The 19786-nt window shown below is 45.4% G+C and overlaps 1 protein-coding gene across 1 annotated transcript in view; it reads left to right on the forward strand.

Moving 5' to 3' along the window:
• LOC117760311 (desmoplakin-like) overlaps positions 1–19306 on the forward strand; it is a 24311-nt gene extending 5005 nt beyond the window's left edge. The window contains exons 5-27 of the mRNA XM_034583235.1: positions 346–471; positions 919–978; positions 1070–1237; positions 1474–1578; positions 1691–1786; positions 2334–2459; positions 2881–3033; positions 3177–3331; positions 3414–3540; positions 3832–4018; positions 4606–4611; positions 4657–5084; positions 5197–5375; positions 6130–6268; positions 6521–6714; positions 7124–7286; positions 7376–7459; positions 7772–7879; positions 7956–8054; positions 8532–10358; positions 11471–17492; positions 17610–17651; positions 17748–19306. Coding sequence (XP_034439126.1) covers positions 346–471; positions 919–978; positions 1070–1237; positions 1474–1578; positions 1691–1786; positions 2334–2459; positions 2881–3033; positions 3177–3331; positions 3414–3540; positions 3832–4018; positions 4606–4611; positions 4657–5084; positions 5197–5375; positions 6130–6268; positions 6521–6714; positions 7124–7286; positions 7376–7459; positions 7772–7879; positions 7956–8054; positions 8532–10358; positions 11471–17492; positions 17610–17651; positions 17748–18727 — 11574 coding nt within the window. The 3' untranslated portion in view covers positions 18728–19306. The remainder of the gene's footprint in view (positions 1–345; positions 472–918; positions 979–1069; positions 1238–1473; positions 1579–1690; positions 1787–2333; positions 2460–2880; positions 3034–3176; positions 3332–3413; positions 3541–3831; positions 4019–4605; positions 4612–4656; positions 5085–5196; positions 5376–6129; positions 6269–6520; positions 6715–7123; positions 7287–7375; positions 7460–7771; positions 7880–7955; positions 8055–8531; positions 10359–11470; positions 17493–17609; positions 17652–17747) is intronic.
• The last annotated feature ends 480 nt before the right edge of the window (positions 19307–19786 follow it).

Consider the following 19786-nt stretch of genomic DNA (forward strand, 5'->3'; position numbering starts at 1 on the left):
AGACTCTGGATTCAAGCTGAGCCTGATATTAACAACAATACATTTGTTACGCTTTGACAGTTAAGCAGATAAACATCAGGTTACCAGGAGAAGAGTTGAATTTAGACTTGTTTAGTCTTGATGCTCTAAACCAGTTTTTCTGTGGCTCCTTGTGGTGCAAACAGAAGAATTCATGATGTGACGTGTTTCTCTGGCTCCACCTGCTGGTGGAGCTACGCACACATCAGACTAATTCATGGAAAACTGAAACGAGTCAAGAACTGAAACTTGAGCGTTGATGAGCTGTGAATCTGTTTTTCTGCTGCTTTCATTTATTATTTTTTTTGTGCGTGTGTTGTGTTTCAGCGTCTGATTGAAACGTCTCCTTGGGGCGACGACCATGCCGCCATCGAGCAGCAGATCACCAACCACCAGAGGTTTCACAAAACCATCCAGAAGAGCGTGGAGGTGGACCGAGCCCGAGACGACCTGGTGGGTTCAGGCTGCTCAACGCTGACCACACACACCTCATCGATGGATTTGTTGCTGTTATAAGCAGAAGAGCCAATAATCTATTTTTATTTTCTATTAGAGAACAAACTAAAGACAGCACGTGACATTTTAAATTAGTCAATAATGATGTAAGAGATGTTTTCATCATGATTCTGGATCAAAATGTTTAAATAGTTTAAATGCCTTAATATTTCAATATGGTTTGTAAATTTAAGGGAAATATATGCCAACCCTTAAATTGTACTCTTCTTCTTTTTAGATTTAAGGTGTTATGAGGACAAATTAAGGGATTTCTGGGCCTAATTTAGATTGAATCATTTGTTACATATTTTTGGGATAAATTAAAGAATAACTGATCTTTTTGTTTCACGGTGCCTCGGCTTGTTCTGTATTTATCTCACTATCGATGCTGTTCTCCTCCCACAGATGTCCAAAGGAGATAAAGGGAATCTTCACGCTCTGGAGCAGGAGTGGGACAGTCTCCAGGTGAATGGAGCTAAATACCCCCCCCCCCCTCGTGCGTATATCTAGATAAACTGTCATCTCTGTATATTTAAACTCTCGCTCTCTCCTCCAGCAAATCTCGTATGGTCGGACGCAGCAGCTGCAGGATCTGCAGCAGATCATCCAGGATATCTCCAAAGAGATCATGTGGGTGAACGACAGGGAGGAGGAGGAGCTGGTGTTTGACTGGGGAGACAAGAACATCGACCAGTACATCCCAGAGAAGCAGGAGAGCTACTCGGTGAGTAAAAAGAGTCCATGTTCCACTTTCAATCTTTCGTTCAAGTCGATTAACGTTCTCGGGAATCCTCCGAGCCCTAAATGACACTAAGGCCTTTTTATGAGGTTAATCTGAATCTCATATGGGAGCAATCATGTGGTGGATTAGGTTTTGGCAGCTGCAGTCGTCGGACGCCACAGAGCGTCCCCCCTCCAGCTGTGTCCCCAGCTGTGTCTGAATTTTCTCTTACATAACAGAAACTGATGAGCGCCCTGGAGGAGAAAGAGAAGCACCTGAACAAACTGAAGACCAAAGTGGACGGGCTCCTGAAGAACAACCACCCGGCCTCAGACAAGATCGAGGTGCGGACACATCAGTGGACAAGTCGAACCACAGTGTTTACGTTCATTTAGAGGTGTGCAGGTGGGAGCCTTGGTTTTAACATATAAACTGGTTTTTGTGTGTGTTTTCCAGGCGTACAAAGACACACTGCAGACTCAGTGGAGTTGGCTCCTTCAGATTACTAAATGCATCGACACTCATCTGAAGGAAAATGCTGCTTACAGCCAGGTAAGAGGAGTAAATACACACATAACTACATCGACTAGATGTACAAATATATGGAAAAACGTACAAATATGAATATGAATGAGGGGGCTCTGCTCTGCTCTTAAAACCTTATGATCTAATCTTATTGTAGTCCTTAGATTGTGAGTCAGTATATTTCCTCCTCAAGGTCCAGTAACACTTTGAAGAGACGGACGTCTTTTAGAATGATGTCGCATGGTATTACTCCCATAACCCAGATATCCTCAAGAATCTTGTAACATAAAACATTTATTAATGAGTTTATTTCATTCATCGCTCCCAAACAAAACAATTTAAATGCAAACAACAAAAGAATGATCTTATATAATTTGCCCCTTTTTCACAAGACATTGTTAAAACACTGTCCCAGAATTGTACAAGACCAGAGAGGGATTTGCTGCGTAGCCTTCGTTTTTTGTGAGGTGGAATAAAAAAGTGGATTCAATTGTTCCAATCTGAATTTCTAATACTCCCCAGTCTGTTTAGTTGTTGTGGGACTCGAGCTTAACATTGTGTGTTTTCTCCACAGTTCTTCCGAGAGGCCAACGAGACGTACAGCGGCCTGCAGAAGGAGCATGAGAGCGTTCGTAAGAAGTTCGCCTGTGACAAGAAGACGTCCCTGGAGAACCTGCAGGAGCTCCTCACGGGCCTGGAGGTGAGGAGCACACATCAGCTGGACTCTCTGAGCAGCAGCGAGCAGACTAACTAAACTCCTCTCGCTCCATTTGTCAACACATCTCCGGCCGAGTTATTAAGCGATTTTACATAATTGTTTATTTTCCATTGTGTTTGAACAGAATGATGCTGGAAAATTATAGATTTTGGAGTTATGTTTATATAGAATATAAGTTCAAAGTCTCACTAAGAATATCTTACTGTGGTGAATGTTTTTCTGCCTCTGTGCCGGTGACACTTAGTGGCTGGAGACATTATGTTTTCGGGTTGTCCATCCATCTGTCCCATTCTTTTATAAAATTATTCCTAACTGTACTTCTGTTTTCTTCCATTCAGTAAGCTACAGTTTGTCCTTATTATTGACCTGCAAACTAACTTGTTTTTTTAAAACCTGTCTCCAGAGGGAGAAGGAAAGGATTATGGAAAACAAGAGGCAGGTTCAACATCTGGTCAGCAAGTCGAGGAGCATCGTGAGACTGCATCCCAGAAACCCAGAGGACAAGAGCAGCAGCGGCGTCATCGTCAAGGCTCTGTGCGACTTCAAACAAGACCAGGTTCGTTTCACGGGCACAAACTGGACATTTGAAACCTCTAGTTATGGTCTCGCCTCGAATGTAGAGCCTCTAGATCCTCAAACGTATGAGATGCTGGTCGTGTGCAGCCGGATGAACTTCTGTGTGTTTCCTCATTACTGCAGAAGGTGATCCTGAAGGGCAATGAGGCCATCCTGAAGGACAACAGTCAGCGCAGCAAGTGGGACGTCACTGGCCCAGGAGGACTGGACATGTTGGTGCCGTCTGTGTGTCTGATCATTCCACCGCCCAATCCACTGAGCATCAGCCTGGCCAGAAAGTACGTAACACGGACAAAAGAATCCATGCATGAAAAGAAAAACCGTGAGCAAAGGTTTTTAATTTAATCTGTATGTCTGAAGGAACGAGCAGTACTACGAGGCCATCCTGTCCATCTGGAATCAGCTGTACATCAACGTGAAGAGTCTCATCGCCTGGCAGTACTGTCTCATTGACATCAGACGCATCAGCTCCCTCGACGTGACGCTTGTAAGTCTCTGGAACCACTCTCTGTTTTCTCACGGGACAATTCTGCTTCACACGACACTCTAGTCTCACCTCTGTGAGACGTAGAAGTAAAAAAACGGCTCCAGTGCAAGATTCAAAACCAAATAAAACCAAATCCAGACAACACCATGACGGTCTGTGGAAACCTCCAGGCTTAAGCTCAAGCTGTTTCACAAAAACAGACCTTTTTATTATATCGTTTTAATTGAAGTGGTTTTCTTATGATTCTCTTATGTTCTAACTTCTGACATCTTAATGTGTGTCCATCTCCAGATGTCCAAGATGCGTCCTGACGAGTATCGCCAAATCATCAAGAGTCTGGAGACTAAGTACGAGGAGTTCAAGCGAAGCTGCAAGGGCTCGCAGATGTTTGCCGAAGAGGACAGGAAGGAAATGGAGAACCACTTCAGCGGAGCCCAGAGCCGCTACGACCAGCTGGTGGTGCAGCTGCCTACTTACGGTCAGTATCACAACATGTGTACTACACACAAATCAAATGCTTTTAAATGTGAGGTTCAGCAACTGGTGGAGCTGCTGCAGAAGATTGGAACTGCCCAATTCTGCGAAAATCCTTAAATATGAAAGATTTTTTATTTGGACCTGCACCAAATCGCACACGCACAAATATCAGTCCCCTGAACATGTCAGATTTATCTGATCTGGATTCACACCAACATTTCATGAGCTCCTCTCTGACCCATATCACAACCAAGTCCTGTGGAAATCTGATAAATATCTTTATTCATACTGCACCTTTAAAAACGTGCTCTTAAACACACACGTTTCTGACATCAGACAATCTTTGTCACTTTTCAAAACCAATAATCCACACAAGGTCTCATCTTTCAGTCTCTGCACGACCACTTTTGTCACTTTGAATATTCAGGTGCGAAACCAGTTCTGTAGTTGTACTATAATGTCTTTATTTGGCTCGCCTTGGAGTGAGGCCATCTGGAACAGCTGAAAACACTTTTGTATTTCAGCCTTATCGCTTCTTTAGCTGTTTTCCTCCAACATTTCCTGAAACGTATCTTGTGTCTACCTCAGTTGTTCGTCAGGGACAAGCATCCGCGCAGCAAGCATCCGCGCAGCAAGCAGCCGCGCAACAAGCAGCCGCGCAACAAGCAGCCGAGTACGAGCGACAACAGCAGCTGCTTCTACTACAGCAGCAGGAACAAGCTGCGGCCGAAGCGGAGGATCGGAGGCTGGAGGAAGAGTCCAGGAGGTTAGAAGAAGAACGACGGAGAGCGGAGCTGAAGAAACAGTCTGAGAGAAAAGCGGAAGCGAAGAAAGAACACGTGATCAAGAAGGATGTAGTGAAAGTGACCAGGTCGGAGGCGGGGAAGAGGAAGGTGGGGTCGTCCTCCTCATCCTCCTCATCCTCCTCATCCTCCCGCAGCTTATCAGAGCTGCATACGCTCAGACTGAGGCTGGAGGCCGCTGAGGGATCGCTGAGTCGCCACGTTCACATCTGCCTCGGAGACGATGGGGAGCACGACTGTGGCCTCAGGATCTCACAGTTGGAGGTAGATGCACAAACTCAGAAATGCAAGACAACCTTGGAGCATTAAAACACGTCTTACACCAAACGTTCCTCATATTCGTCGCAGTAACTGTATTTGTGTGTTTTTCTTTTAGGGGGTGCAACGCGACATAGACTCGATGCTTGAGGAGTATTTACGTCTGAAGGAGCACATCCTGAAAGAGCTGGAGGGCATGAGTGATTCCGATAAAGCCCAGTTCCTCCGCAGCGAGATAAGCATCTTCAACCAGAGACTGGGGAGCCTGGAGAGCAGCTCTTCATCCTATCTACAGAGGTACTGGACAGAAACAACCTCATACTGGGTTCAGGAAGTCTCAGATAAATCAGATCAAGAACAAGGGCTGAGTCTAAATTACATTCTTCGAACATTAGAACTCCTTCACAAAAGATTCCTTCACATTCACGTCAGAACATTTGCAAACTGAAACACACACACACACACACACACACACACACACACACACACACACACACACACACACACACACACACACACACACACACACACACTGACGATCGGACATTTCCATGTAAGGTTGAATGATTTCCTCTGGTTTAAAGGTTGTAGCAGCAGGGTCGTAATATCTCACATTTCATTGCAATATATTAGAGAAACAGTTTGAGTTTTTGTAAAAGTCCGATATTTCGTCTGTTTGGAAATTTGGAACAGGTTTCAAACTGATTTAAGAGATCAGTGGCGAGCCTGGTTTACAGTGGAGTTGAATATGTAGAGTGTGGTATCATCAGAATAAAAATACACACAACAGTGCTGGGAAATATTTCTGTGTTTCTAAAAGCAGGGGACCCAGTCGTAATCCTTGTGGAACACCTTTAATATTTCAGTTGCTGCGCTGGAAGCCTTAAGTGGAAAGATATGAGTTCAACCAGCTGTAAACGGACAGATTGATCGAAAGCTACATATCTGACAAAGTGTAACCAACAGTATTGGAAGCAGACCAATGTTGGCGAGTGAAAAATATTTATTGTTTATTAAATTACCACCTCATTTATCTCCTCATCTTCATCAGGCTGCGGGCTCTAAGGGACATGCTGGAGAGTGTGGCACGAGCTGAGGACATAGTGAAAGTTCATGAAGCGCGACTGACGGAGAAAGAGACCACTTCTCTGACGCAGAGCGAAGTGGAGGATTACTCATCGACCCTGAAGGTATGTTACAAATGTTATGACAAAAAAGAATGTTCATTAATCTGCAAAAAGATATTTAAAAATGCAAAGAATCACTTGTGAAAGCTGTTGTAGTCATTTCTGCTTCACGCTCGCCCAGCTGCAGCAGGAACAGAAGACCGGAGCGTATCTGATTCAATTAGAGAAGCTGCCTCGGAGCTCTGTCCTGTTCTTGTGTTTAGCGTCAGCGTCTCGTTCCTTTGCTGACGAGTCTCCTGTGCTGTTAATGTGCAGAGTATTAAAGCCGAGTTGGATCAGAAGCAGGATGTTCTGACCTCCATGGAGGCGGAGCTATCCAAGGCGAGCCACTGGAACGGACAGGTGGGCGGCCCCCTCCAGAGGTGCGACCTGATGCTGTCTAAATACTCCGAGCAAGTGGGACTGCTGTCCGACCGCTGGAGACGAATCCAGGGACAGCTCGACACCAGGTATCACAATCTTTTAGAATGAAGAAGTGTTGTGTGTGTTTCCCAGTAAGTGACTGAAACAGCGACCTGGAGCCCTGCACTGACTTCCTGTCAGGCTGGTGAACAAGGGTCAGGGGTCAGGCAGTGTTTCATACTAATGTCTAATTTGTCCTGAGTTATTTACTGTGAGACTTTTATCACACATCTGGGACCAGTTCTCCCTGGAAACTCTGCAAAGTAGCTTTCTACTTATTATTATTGTCTTAGATTCAATGATTAATTTATGAATTAAAAAACACAATAGATTGATTAACCTGTGATGCAGATAATCATTTGTTTCAGTCTTTTTTTCTCTATATTTCCCAAATTAAAATGGTTATGGAAGTTTCCCTTGGGAAGTAATGATGAATTTATTCTCTTTTTAACTCAGACTCCAGGATCTGCATCTGTATCTGCCTCAGCTGCAGCACTACAAGGAAAGCAGCTCCTCCTTCAGTGACTGGATCGATGTCACTCGGAAGAAGCAGGAGGCCCTGCAGGCCACCAAGATCGAAAGCGTCGAAACACTGAAAGAGCACATCGACAACCAGAAGGTTTCTGCTCAGTCCTTCATCACCACTGATTAACTGGCTGGTTTATGGTCTAAAGTCATGTTTAACTCTTTGTATTGTTGCTTTTCAAGGGGCTGAACTCAGAAATCAGAGCCCGGAGGGAGACATTAGACAGCGTGCTGAAGGACAACGAGGCCTGTGTGAACTCTGTCAAGGTAAAGAAGCTTAGAAAAATTATAAATTATTATGATTTAATTTAAATTTGTGCTTTTAAAACACCAGAGATATTGTGTTTTGGGGTTTTCCGTCTCTCTCTGTACGTCTGTAAGTTCTTCTAATTGACTGGTCATAACTCAAGAGCTCTTCAAATTCTAACTAAATATCTTTTATTAAAATCTTCATTAACATTTAAATGAATATATTTTGTAAATCTGGACGGACGTGGATTCAAGCTGCATTTCAATTGGTCGGCGGAGGCCTACGACCACTCGAGGCGTTGATCCTACTGTGACTCTGTTTCTCTCCAGGACTATGAAGCATATCTCGCCTCTTACACATCTGGTTTGGAGACTTTGCTCAACATCCCGATCAAGAGGACGATGCTGAGGTCCCCATCGATGGATCTCAATCAGGAGGTAACTTCTCCCACATTATGTGACCCACCAGGTTTATGTACAGTATATATACTTATATATTTGATCTGTGTTCCAGGCCACGCAGCTGCAGACCCGTTACATGGAGCTGTTTACGCTGTCTGGTGACTACTCCAGGTTCCTGGGAGAGTTGCTCAAAAACAAGGAGGAGCTCAAGGTACTGTTCTTTGAATATTTGTGCTTGATTTATATCTTTAAATACAGTTTTTGTTTGTATTTTATCTTCTTCTTTATGTTAATTTAATATAAGTCAAGTTATATTTTAAATAAAGTTAATACACACTAAATAGTTTTGTTGACAATTTAGAAGATAAATCTTTTAAATAATTCTAAAGCCATACTAATAACCATTCTTATTGATGGGAAATTCAGCACACTTCATTGTTTTATGTTTTAGTCCATAAACCTGGATTTGGTTCAGTTCACATCTTCCCTGTTTCCAGAACCAAACAGCAGACTGGCCCAGTAAGAAAGTAGCTGGTGAACATTTGTGAAAGAGCCAGATGTCTTTCCTTTGACGTTGGAGACCAAAGAAGAGATAAACGTTGACTGAAAACTGGACTTGACTCCAGCTGAATGTATCTTTGATCCAGATCTGGTCCATGTATTCATCTTTGTTTTGTCTTGCTTCCAGATCCGTGACACCAGGATCGACGTGTTAGAGGAAAAGCTCCGCCTGCTGAACGACGATATCCTAGACGGCAACTCCAAGAACAAATCCCTGGAAGACAGTGTCGCCCGCTACCAGCTGGATCTGTCCAATTCCCAGAACCAGCTGCTGTCGATGGAGGAGGTGAAGCGAAACACGGCCATGCAGTGCAACGCCACCAAGGACAGCCTGGATAGCACTCAGGGCCAGTTGGCAGACCTCAACGATCAGGTGTCACGACTCAACTACTTGCTCGAGGAAGAAAAGAGAAAGAGGAAGCTGGCAGAGGAGCGCTACACCCAGCAGCAGGAGGAGTTTGACTTGGTGCTGAGGAAGAGGCAGAAGGAGCTGGAGACGATCAGCTGGTCCAAGGTGGATGTGGAGAAGAGCGTGGTCACTAAGGATCACGAGATTGAGCAGCTGAGGAGGCAGCTGGCTGATGAAGCAGCGAGGATTAAGGAGCTACAGAAGGAGATATCAAAGGTAAGGAGCCAATGCAGTGCCGAGGTCAATAACTTAAAGCTGAGCTACGAATCCCACATCCAAGTAAGTCGCACAGACATTCAGAGACTGTCGGCGCAGAGGGAGGAGGACACGACTGAGCTCCAGCTGCAGTACAACAGGATGGAGGCAGACAGGAGGAATCTGGAGGAGGAGCTCAGGAGGATCAGAATGTCCATCAGCCAGGCCGAGGAACAGAAAAACAGGGCTGAGGAGGAAGCTCGCAGTCAGCGAGTTGTCATCACAGAGGAAGGGCGGAGGAGGAGAGAGCTGGAAAGTCAGGTGGAGGCGCTGATGATGCAGATAAACCAGGAGAACAGCCAGTACAGAGAGGAGCTGGCTGAGGTGATGAACGCCCTGCAGGAGAAGAGCGAGCAGCTGGACTACGTCACTCATAGTCTGGAGGAGGAGACCCGCAGGAGGAAAACCACCGAGGAAGGGCAGGGTGTGCTTGAAGAGAGTCTTGCCCAGATGCAGGGGAAGCTGACGAGCTCATCCGTAGCTGTGACGCAGCTGAGGGAGTGCGAGGTGGAGCTTGAGACGATACGTTTGGAGCTGGAGAAGGAGAGAAGGGAGCGAAGCAGAGTTGAACAAAACATGAGCAGGTTACAGGGACGCATCAAGGACCTTCAGACCGTGAGAGACGGACTGGAGAGCCAGGTGGAGAATCTGAGGACGGCTAACCAAGAAGAAGTGGCGACAAGAATGCAGGTTGAAACAGAGCTGGAAAAGACCACACTGGCATTGACAGAGTACACAAGCACCATCACTGCTCTGCGCCAGAGCCAAGAACAAGCCAGCACATCCGGAAAAAGAGGGGAAGAGGAGCGACTTAGGTTGCAGGAAGAGATGGAGAGAAGCCTGAGGCAAAGCAAGACCTCTGCAGAGCATGTGACCAAGCTGAGCGCTGAGCTGAAGGCTCTGCAGCAGCAGCTACTCCAGGAGCAGGCCCGAGTCAAAGAGGCAAACCTTAGGAACGAAGGTCTTTACAGAACCATAGAGGAGAAGAGTAAAGCGCTGAATGAGAACTCTGCTGAGCTTCTGAGACGAAAAGAATCGACAGAAACCCAGACCAAAGAGAGGCTGAGGCTGGAGGAGGAGCTGCGAGGGGCAAGACACGATAAAGAGGAAGTCTTGAAATCCAAAAAGGGAAGTGACAATGAGCTCTCCTCTCAGATAACTGCCCTGGACCTACAGCTGAAGGCCAGCGAGCGCAGCAACATAGAATACCGTAACCTGGTCTCAGAGCTCTCCTCTGAGAGCGAGAAACTCAAGCTGGAGGCTGAGAGAATACAAAAGCAGGTCACTGAGGTACATGGACGTTCGGCACTTAGTCCTCGTCTTTCCAAATCAGAGTGGAACAGTCAAGTAGCTCTCGCTGTCTGTAGCCAAAATTTTGCATGCATGGTAGAACACCTGTAGATCCACGGGAGATGCCTCCCGTCTGGTATCTCTGATTCAAACACATAAGTCTGAATGTGTTTGAATGAACTTGCATGTCAATCACTTGCATGCAGACATCATCTGTGCCTCTCTGCCTGCTGAGCTCCTCAAACCGCGGAGTCTGCATGCTTTTTTGCCATTTCTTCCTTCTCCAGATTGACCAACCTCATCAGGGGAATCACTGCCGCCAGTCCTCTGGTCTTATACAGTTTTGATTTGACTGGTCTTACTGGAAACATTTTGCAAATTTGTGAAAACAGCACAAGTGTACATTTAAAAACATCCAAAATTATTTCTTATTATTACTTTATTATTATTACGTCTATTGTCTTTATTTGTGCTGCTTTTCAAATTTACAGAATGTCCACAATAACTATTTAAATCTGAAGTCGTAGTTAAAATATTGAATTTGTTTGTTGCTGTAGCTGCTTTAAATATTGTAGTGTCAATATAGTGTTTGGATCTGCAGGATTGGGAAGGTTGATTTCACAGATTAATATATTTAATATATATATTGTATTTTTTTCCACCTGAATTAGTATCTTGAAAAAAAATATTGCTGTAATACTATTGACAATGTTCTTTACTTCCCAGTCTTGACAGGTTTTGTTTTCATGTTTTTCTTGATAGTGAGCAGTTTGCATGTAACACTGTCCCATCTTGGGGTTTGTCTGTTTTTTCAGGTTTTAAATGAACACAAATGAAAAATCAGTTACAGTCATAACAGGAAATTCAATCAGGCAATGTTCTATTTGTTCTTTATTTGAGACAAACCACAATGTTGGACATATTTCAGTATTATGCTGCTAGAAAACATACAAGTATGTGTGCTGGCCTCATTTATCCGCCTCCCGCATCATTGATTATAGGACTGTGTGCTGTTTTGTAAAATGCAAAACAAAGTTACACTTCTTGAAGTGTTTCTGAGTTGAGTAACCTTGTGTCTCACTGTTTTTCCTCTGCTTTATTCCCCTCTGCAGACAGCCGCCTTGATGCAGTCCACTCAGTCAAAGTACAGTGAGATTGTAAATGAGAGAGATGATCTGCTGCTGAAATTCCAATTGTCCGACAAGGACAAAGATCGCTCCCGAACGCTGGAGGATGAACTCAGTCGCATCAAACTGTCCCTAGATTCTGAGCATCGTAATAAACAACATCTACAGGATGAGAACGAGAGGGTTAAGAAGGATTTAAGTTACTGGAAGGAGCAGTATGATAGCAAGCATAGCCTGATTAGGCAATATGACACAGACAAGGACCGTATGGAGAGGGAAAGGAACTCTCAGAAAAGTGAGATCGAGAGGCTGATGCGAGAACTCAGGGATCTTGAAGATGCGTATAAAGGTAAACTGTCAGCCATGCAGAAAGAACTGCGAGATGGGGCCATCGTCAGAGAAACCATGGTGACTGAACTGAAAAAAGCCCCCCCAACCTTGGATGCTTCCAATGTGGTTTTTGATGGAGTCCGCAAGACAGTCACAGCAAGTCAGCTTCTCGACTGTGGTGTATTAGACAAACCAACATTTAACCAGCTGGTGAAGGGACATAAGACCGTCCCCGAAGTGTCCGCCGACAAGAAAGTCAGTCTAAAAGGAACAGGGCCAATTGCTGGAGTAGTTGTTGAAGGTCCAAAGGGTCCAGACTCCGTGGGTGGACTCCTCTACAAAATGACTTTCACAGAGGCCAAGGCAGAGAATCTCCTGCCACCAGATAGTGTTGACCTGCTTCTGGATGCTCAGGCTGCCACAGGCCACATCATTGACCCAAGAACAAATCAGAAGCTGACAGTTGATGAGGCATGCGATCAAGGCGTAGTTGATGAAGAGGACAGACATAGGTTGTTAGCAGCAGAAGCTGCAGCTGTAGGGTATAGCAGTCCTGGCACAAGCAAACCCCTTTCTGCATTTCAGGCCATGAAGAAAGGACTGATTGACAAGAACACATCACTACGTCTGCTGCAAGCCCAGGAGTCTGTGGGAGGCATTCTAGATCCCATACTTAGTGTGTTCCTTCCCAAAGACACAGCCATTGAGCGTGATTTAATTGATGATGACATATATCGTGCATTGAATAAGAGGCCTGCTCTCTACCTGGACCCAGACAGTGAGGAGGGTGCAACTTATATGGCCATGAAGAAGAGATGTAAGGTAGAACTGCACACTGGCCTCCTGCTCCTTCCTGTCTCAGATAAGGCAGACCTCTCCCGACTTGTCTTCGATGGTGTTCGGAAACCTGTCACAGCCGCACAGCTGCTTGATTGTGGTGTACTAGACAAGCCAACGTTTAAAGATCTCGAAAAGGGCAAGAAAACTGTCCCAGATGTGTCTGCAGACAAAAATGTCAGTCTGAAGGGGACTGGACCCATTGCTGGGGTTGTAGTTGGGAACCAAGGCAAGATGTCATTATCAGAAGCTAAGAAACAAATGCTTCTGCCTACCGATTGTGCAGATTTACTCCTGGAGGCCCAGGCTGCCACAGGCCACATCATTGACCCTATGAACAACCAGAAGTTGACAGTCGAGGAGGCATGCACCAGAGGGGTGGTGGATATTAAGGATCGAGACAAATTATTGGCAGCAGAAGCCGCTGCTGTGGGATACAAGGATTCCAGCGGGGCCAAGCCTGTCTCTGTGTTTGAGGCCATGAAGAAGGGACTAATTGATAGCAATACTGGGCTACGCCTCCTGCAGGCCCAGGAGTCAGTGGGAGGAATCCTAGATCCCAATTTCAGTGTGTTTCTACCTAAAGACACAGCTATCAAGCGCAAGCTTTTAGATGAAAACCTTCGTAAAGCTCTAAACAAGAATCCTGCTTGTTACCTTGATCCAGAAACTGAGCAGGATGTCAGCTATGGGGCATTGAAGAAAAGATGTAAGACAGAACCACACACAGGTCTGCTGCTTTTGCCAATCACTGAGAAACTAGATCCTTCGAAACTCATCTTTGAAGGTGTACGTAAGCCAGTCTCAGCCCAGCAGTTGCTTGATTGTGGAGTCCTGGACAAACCAACATTCAACAAGCTAATAAAGGGGGAGATAACGGTCCCAGAGGTGTCTAAGGATAAAAAGGTCTCCCTAAAAGGAATAGGATCAATTGCTGGTGTGGCAGCAGGACCTTTAGGGAAAATGTCTTTATCCGAGGCCAAGAAACAGATGCTCATGCCTGCAGATAGTGCAGATATGCTACTGGATGCTCAGGCTGCCACAGGCCACATCATTGACCCCACAACCAATCAGAAGCTCACAGTGGAGGAAGCATGTGCCAAGGGAGTGGTGGACAACAGGGATCGAGACAGACTGTTGGCAGCAGAAGCTGCTGCTGTGGGCTACCGGGATCCGAGCACAGCTAAGCCTCTCTCAGTGTCTGATGCCGTGAAGATGGGATTAATTGACAAAAAGACTGGGCTACGACTCCTTCAGGCCCAGGAGTCTGCAGGGGGAATTCTAGATCCCAACCTCAGTGTGTTCCTCCCTAAAGAAACAGCTATTAAGCGCAAACTTTTGGATGAAGATCTCTGTTACGAGCTAAACCAGAGTCCTAAGTATTATATTGATCCTGACACTGAGCTTGATGCCAGCTATCAGGAATTAAAGAAAAAATCCAAAACAGAGTCTCACACAGGGCTGGTTCTTCTGCCAATCACTGAGCGGAAGGACCCTTCCCGACTGATGTTTGAAGGGGTCCGCAAGCCAGTCTCAGCCCAGCAGTTGTTTGAATGTGGAGTCCTGGACAAACCAACATTCAACAAGCTAATAAAGGGGGAGATAACGGTCCCAGAGGTGTCTAGGGATAAAAAGGTCTTCCTAAAAGGAACAGGATCAATTGCTGGTGTGGCAGCAGGACCTTTAGGGAAAATGTCTTTATCAGAGGCCAAGAAACAGATGCTCATGCCCGCAGATAGTGCAGATATGCTACTGGATGCTCAGGCTGCCACAGGCCACATCATTGACCCCACAACCAATCAGAAGCTCACAGTGGAGGAAGCATGTGCCAAGGGAGTGGTGGACAACAGGGATCGAGACAGACTGTTGGCAGCAGAAGCTGCTGCTGTGGGCTACCGGGATCCGAGCACAGCTAAGCCTCTCTCAGTGTCTGATGCAGTGAAGAAGGGACTAATTGACAAAAAGACTGGGCTACGACTCCTTCAGGCCCAGGAGTCTGCAGGGGGAATTCTAGATCCCAACCTCAGTGTGTTCCTCCCTAAAGAAACAGCTATTAAGCGCAAACTTTTGGATGAAGATCTCTGTTACGAGCTAAACCAGAGTCCTAAGTATTATATCGATCCTGACACTGAGCTTGATGCCAACTATCAGGCATTAAAGAAAAAATCCAAAACAGAGTCTCACACAGGGCTGGTTCTTCTGCCAATCACTGAGCGGAGGGACCCTTCCCGACTGATGTTTGAAGGGGTCCGCAAGCCAGTCTCAGCCCAGCAGTTGTTTGAATGTGGAGTCCTGGACAAACCAACTTTTAACCAGCTAGTGAAAGGGGAGAAAACTGTCCCAGAGGTGTCTGTGGAAAAGGTGGTCTACCTGAAGGGGACTGGACCAATTGCTGGAGTGACCGCAGGGGGTCAAGGAAAAATGTCATTGTCAGAGGCGAAAAGACAAAAGATTCTGCCTGATGAATGTGCAGATTTGCTGTTGGAAGCTCAGGCCGCCACAGGCCACATCCTTGACCCTAAAACTGATCACAAGCTGACAGTAGAGGATGCTTGTGCTAAAGGAGTGATAGACATGAGAGATCGAGACAGATTATTGGCAGCAGAGGCGGCTGCTGTGGGATACAAGGATCCGAGCTCTGCCAAGCCTCTTTCAGTGTTTGAGGCCGTGAAGAAGGGACTAATTGACAAGAAGACTGGAGTACGACTCCTTCAGGCCCAGGAGTCAGTTGGAGGAATTCTAGATCCCAATCTAAGTGTGTTCCTGCCGAAAGACACAGCTATCAAGCGCAACCTTTTGGATCAAAATCTCAGTCAAGTTCTAAAACAGAGTCCTGCTTGTTACCTTGACCCAGAAACTGGGAATGATGTCAGCTATGGGACTCTGAAGGAAAGATGCAAGACAGAGCCTCGCACAGGCCTACAACTCTTGCCAGTCACTGAAACTTGTGACCCCTCTAAATTACTCTTTGATGGCGTCCGTAAGACAGTCACAGCACAGCAGTTGCTTGAATGTGGCGTGCTGGATAAAAAGACATTCCAACAACTAATAAAAGGGGAGAAAACTGTCCCAGAGGTGTCTGTTGATAAGAAAGTCTTTCTGAAGGGGACCGGGTCGATTGCTGGTGTTGCAGCTGGACCTTTAGGGAAAATGTCCTTTACAGAGGCAAAGAAAAAGAATATTATGCCCTCTAACATTGCTGACATGCTACTTGTTGCCCAGGCAGCTACAGGCCACATCCTTGACCCAAGAACTAATCAGAAACTGTCAGTAAAAGAAGCGTGTGCCAGAGGAGTACTGGATAAAGAGGATGAATCAAAGCTGTTTGCAGCTGAGGCTGCCGCCATAGGTTACAAGGATCCAAACAGTACCAAGCTCCTATCAGCAGGCCAGGCCATGAGGATGGGATTGATTGACAAGGACACAGCTCTACGTATACTTCAGGCTCAACAGTCTGTAGGGGGTATTTTGGACCCTACCGTCAGTATATTCCTACCCAAAGACATTGCTATGAAACGGGATCTCATAGATGAAGACTTATACCGGGCCCTGAATCAATCTCCTGAGTGCTATCTGGATCCAGAAACCCAACAAGCAACTACCTATGTATCTCTGAAGAAAAAATGTAAAGCTGATCCAAGCTCAGGTCTTTTGATGCTCCCTGAATCTTTGAAACCATTAACTGTGCATGGGCTCAGGGGCGAGGTGTCAGTCATGGATCTGGTAGATGCAGATCTGCTGAAACAGTGTGATGTGGACCAACTAAACAAGGGAAAATTGACAAGCCAGGACATCGAAGACCGCCTGCGCATCTACCTGAGGGGCTCCAACTGCATAGCAGGAATTTATGATGAGGCCAGTGATAAAGTGATTCCCTTTTATCAGGCCATGAAAGATGGACTGTTGCGACGTGGGACCACTCTGGAGCTGCTTGAGGCCCAGGCTGCCTCAGGTTTCGTCATTGATCCAATCAACAACCTGTATTTGACTGTTAATGAAGCCTATGATAAAAAACTCTTTGGGCCAGAGTTCAAGGAGAAGCTGCTGTCAGCAGAGAGAGCTGTGACTGGTTACAAAATGCCTGGTACAGAAGATATCCTCTCCCTCCTTCAGGCCATAGAGAAAGGTATAATGGAGAGAGGTCACGGCATCCGTCTACTAGAGGCCCAGATCGCCAGTGGTGGTATCATTGATCCTGCACACGGTCATCGTATTGACGTGGATGTGGCCTATAAGAAAGGTTACTTTGATGAAAAAATGAACAAGATCCTGACTGATGAGGATGATGACACCAAGGGTTTCTTTGACCCTAACACAGAGGAGAACCTCACCTATCTGAGTCTTAAGAAACGCTGTATCACAGATAAGAAGACTGGCCTCAGCCTCCTGCCTATCGTGGACAAGAGGACGTCGAGTCTGAAGAACACTCTGAGAAAGAGGAGAGTGGTAATTGTGGATCCAGAAACTAATAAAGAAATGACCATACGTGAAGCTTACGACAAGGGGTATATTGACTATGAGACCTTCCAAGAGCTCTCCGAGCAGGAGTGTGAGTGGGAGGAGGTCACCATCACTGCTCCAGATGGTTCTGTGCGCCTTGTCCTCAATGACAGGAAGACTGGAAGACAATATGACATCACTGAGCTGATTGAAAAGCGAGTGATTGACCAGTCAGTTCTAGATCGGTACCGCTCACACAGCATCACGCTCACAGAATTTGCAGACATCCTCTTAGAAAAGACCAAACAAGGATCGTCAGCCTCAGCTACATCTTCATCATTCACTTCAAGAGGATCAGCAGCTTCAGGTTCAACGTCAGTGACATCATCATCAGCTTCAAGAACAATAACATCAGGTTCACCGTCAATGACATCATCATCAGCTTCAAGAACAGCAGCATCGGGTTCACAGTCAATGACATCATCTTCAGCTTTAAGAACAGCAGGATCAGGTTCATCGTCAGTGAAATCCTCATCAACTTCAAGAACAATAACATCAGGTTCACCGTCAATGACATCATCATCAGCTTCAAAAACAGCAGCATCGGGTTCACAGTCAATGACATCATCTTCAGCTTTAAGAACAGCAGGATCAGGTTCATCGTCAATGACATCATCATCAGCTTCAAGAACAGAAGCATCAGGTCCATTGTCTGTGACGTCATCCTCATCATCGGTGGGGATGAGACCCTCATCACCTACTCTAGCCAAGATGACCACAACAAGAACCACAACTGTCACTGAGCGAAGCTGCAGCAGTGCTGATCTGGAATCACCTGACTCCTCCAAGCATTTATCCAGCGTGTCCATCACTCTGGCCTCTCCTGTTGAGGCAGTGGGTGAACAGGAACCCGTGGGTGCCATCTTTGACACAGACACACTGGAGAAGATAACCATCGTGGAGGCTGTAAATCGCGGCCTGCTGGATTCGATCACTGCCCAGAGACTGCTGGAAGCTCAAGCCTGCACTGGAGGAGTCGTGAATCCCACAAATGGCCGTAGGCTTAGCATCCAAGAGGCCTCCCGCATGGGCATAATAGATGACAAAATGGCAACTAGGCTAAAGGCTGCACAGAAAGCCTATATTGGCTATGATGATGTAAAAATCAAGAGGAAGATGTCTGCTGCCGAGGCCATGAAGGAGAGTTGGCTACCATATGAGGCAGGACAGAGGTTCCTGGAGTACCAGTTTGTAACAGGGGGGCTTTATGACCCAGAAGAGGACTGCAGAAGATCCTTGGAAGAAGCTTTGAAAATGGGCTGGCTGGATGGGAGATCAGCCCAGAAGCTCCAGGACATCAGACACCACACAAAGAATCTGACCTGCCCCAAGAGCAAACTGAAGATCTCTTACATAGAGGCTCTGGATAACTGCATGGTGGAGGATAGCACTGGCGTGAAGATGCTCCAGGCATCATCTGTGTCTTCAAGAGGGATCAGCAGTCCATACAACTCCTCTAATCCAGGGTCCACCACCGGCTCCAGGAGCGGCTCCCGCAGGGGCAGCGTGGACCTGGGCTCCTCCACCTCCTCACTGACGACTACCTACAGTCACACAAGCTACTCCAACTTCTAAATCCAGAAAGGAAAAGATCCTGTACATGCATGCTCTCTTTTTACAAATTAGTATTTTTAATGTGGGAAAAAACAACTGGGTTACAGAGAGAATTGTGTGTTGTACTTTTTGCATAGTTTTAGATGTTAGATTGGTGTTGCTAAGCTTTTAAAGATGATAGTTCCAACGATCACGTGAATGAACTAAATTCTGAAAACGGACTAAAGTATTAATACAAGTCATCTTAAGGTAATTGGATTTGAAATTAATGTTATGTTATTATAAATGTTGGTGCCCCAAAAATAGGCTTAGAAAGAATGGCCAAACTCTTGCATACACATATTTCAAATATATTTTCATAGAATATAACTGCTTTTTAAGCCTCGCATTGGTAACATACATTAAGGGTGGTAACATGTTTACATGTGTTTGATATTAAAATATCCTGTTTTGTGTGAGGAGGGATTCACGGTCGGGTTTTCATATATTTGCTTAACTACTACATTTTTTTTTATTGAATCAGTTATTGGTCTCCTGCGATTTAGAGCTTCCAGTTTTGTAACTATCTCTCAGTATCTTACAATAAAATTTAACCTTATAGATTCTCGTGGATTCTGTTTTTGTTCATGGTCAGTTTCATGCAGAGTTCAAATATAATATTCCTCAGATTAAGTAGCTACTGTAAGAGCCCACAGCTTTAAGCACATCTTAATTCTCTGTAATCATATAGAAGAATACTGTTGGATAAATATGTTTTCATCTTTGAATTGCACCTTCGAGGATATTTAACATTCAACATCATGTTTTGTTCACTAGTTTTTAAGTTTCTTTTGAGAATTGACTTTAGAAATGTTATATGTTTGCCTTTTACTTTTCCTCAGACCAAATCTGATATTGACAGTGTAACCATAAAAAGAGACTTGCAGACAAATGCAGAAAAAGAATATATATGTATGTACTTTAGTTATTTTAAAGTGTTATCTGAAAGGTTTCATGTGTGTTAATTGGACCTGTAGTGTAGCACTAAGATAACAGCCACTCTTTCTGGGTGTGAATAGAGAAAACTAACCACAACCAATT

The sequence above is a fragment of the Hippoglossus hippoglossus genome, chromosome 4 (assembly GCF_009819705.1).
Source record: "Hippoglossus hippoglossus isolate fHipHip1 chromosome 4, fHipHip1.pri, whole genome shotgun sequence".
Lineage (NCBI taxonomy): Eukaryota > Metazoa > Chordata > Actinopteri > Pleuronectiformes > Pleuronectidae > Hippoglossus > Hippoglossus hippoglossus.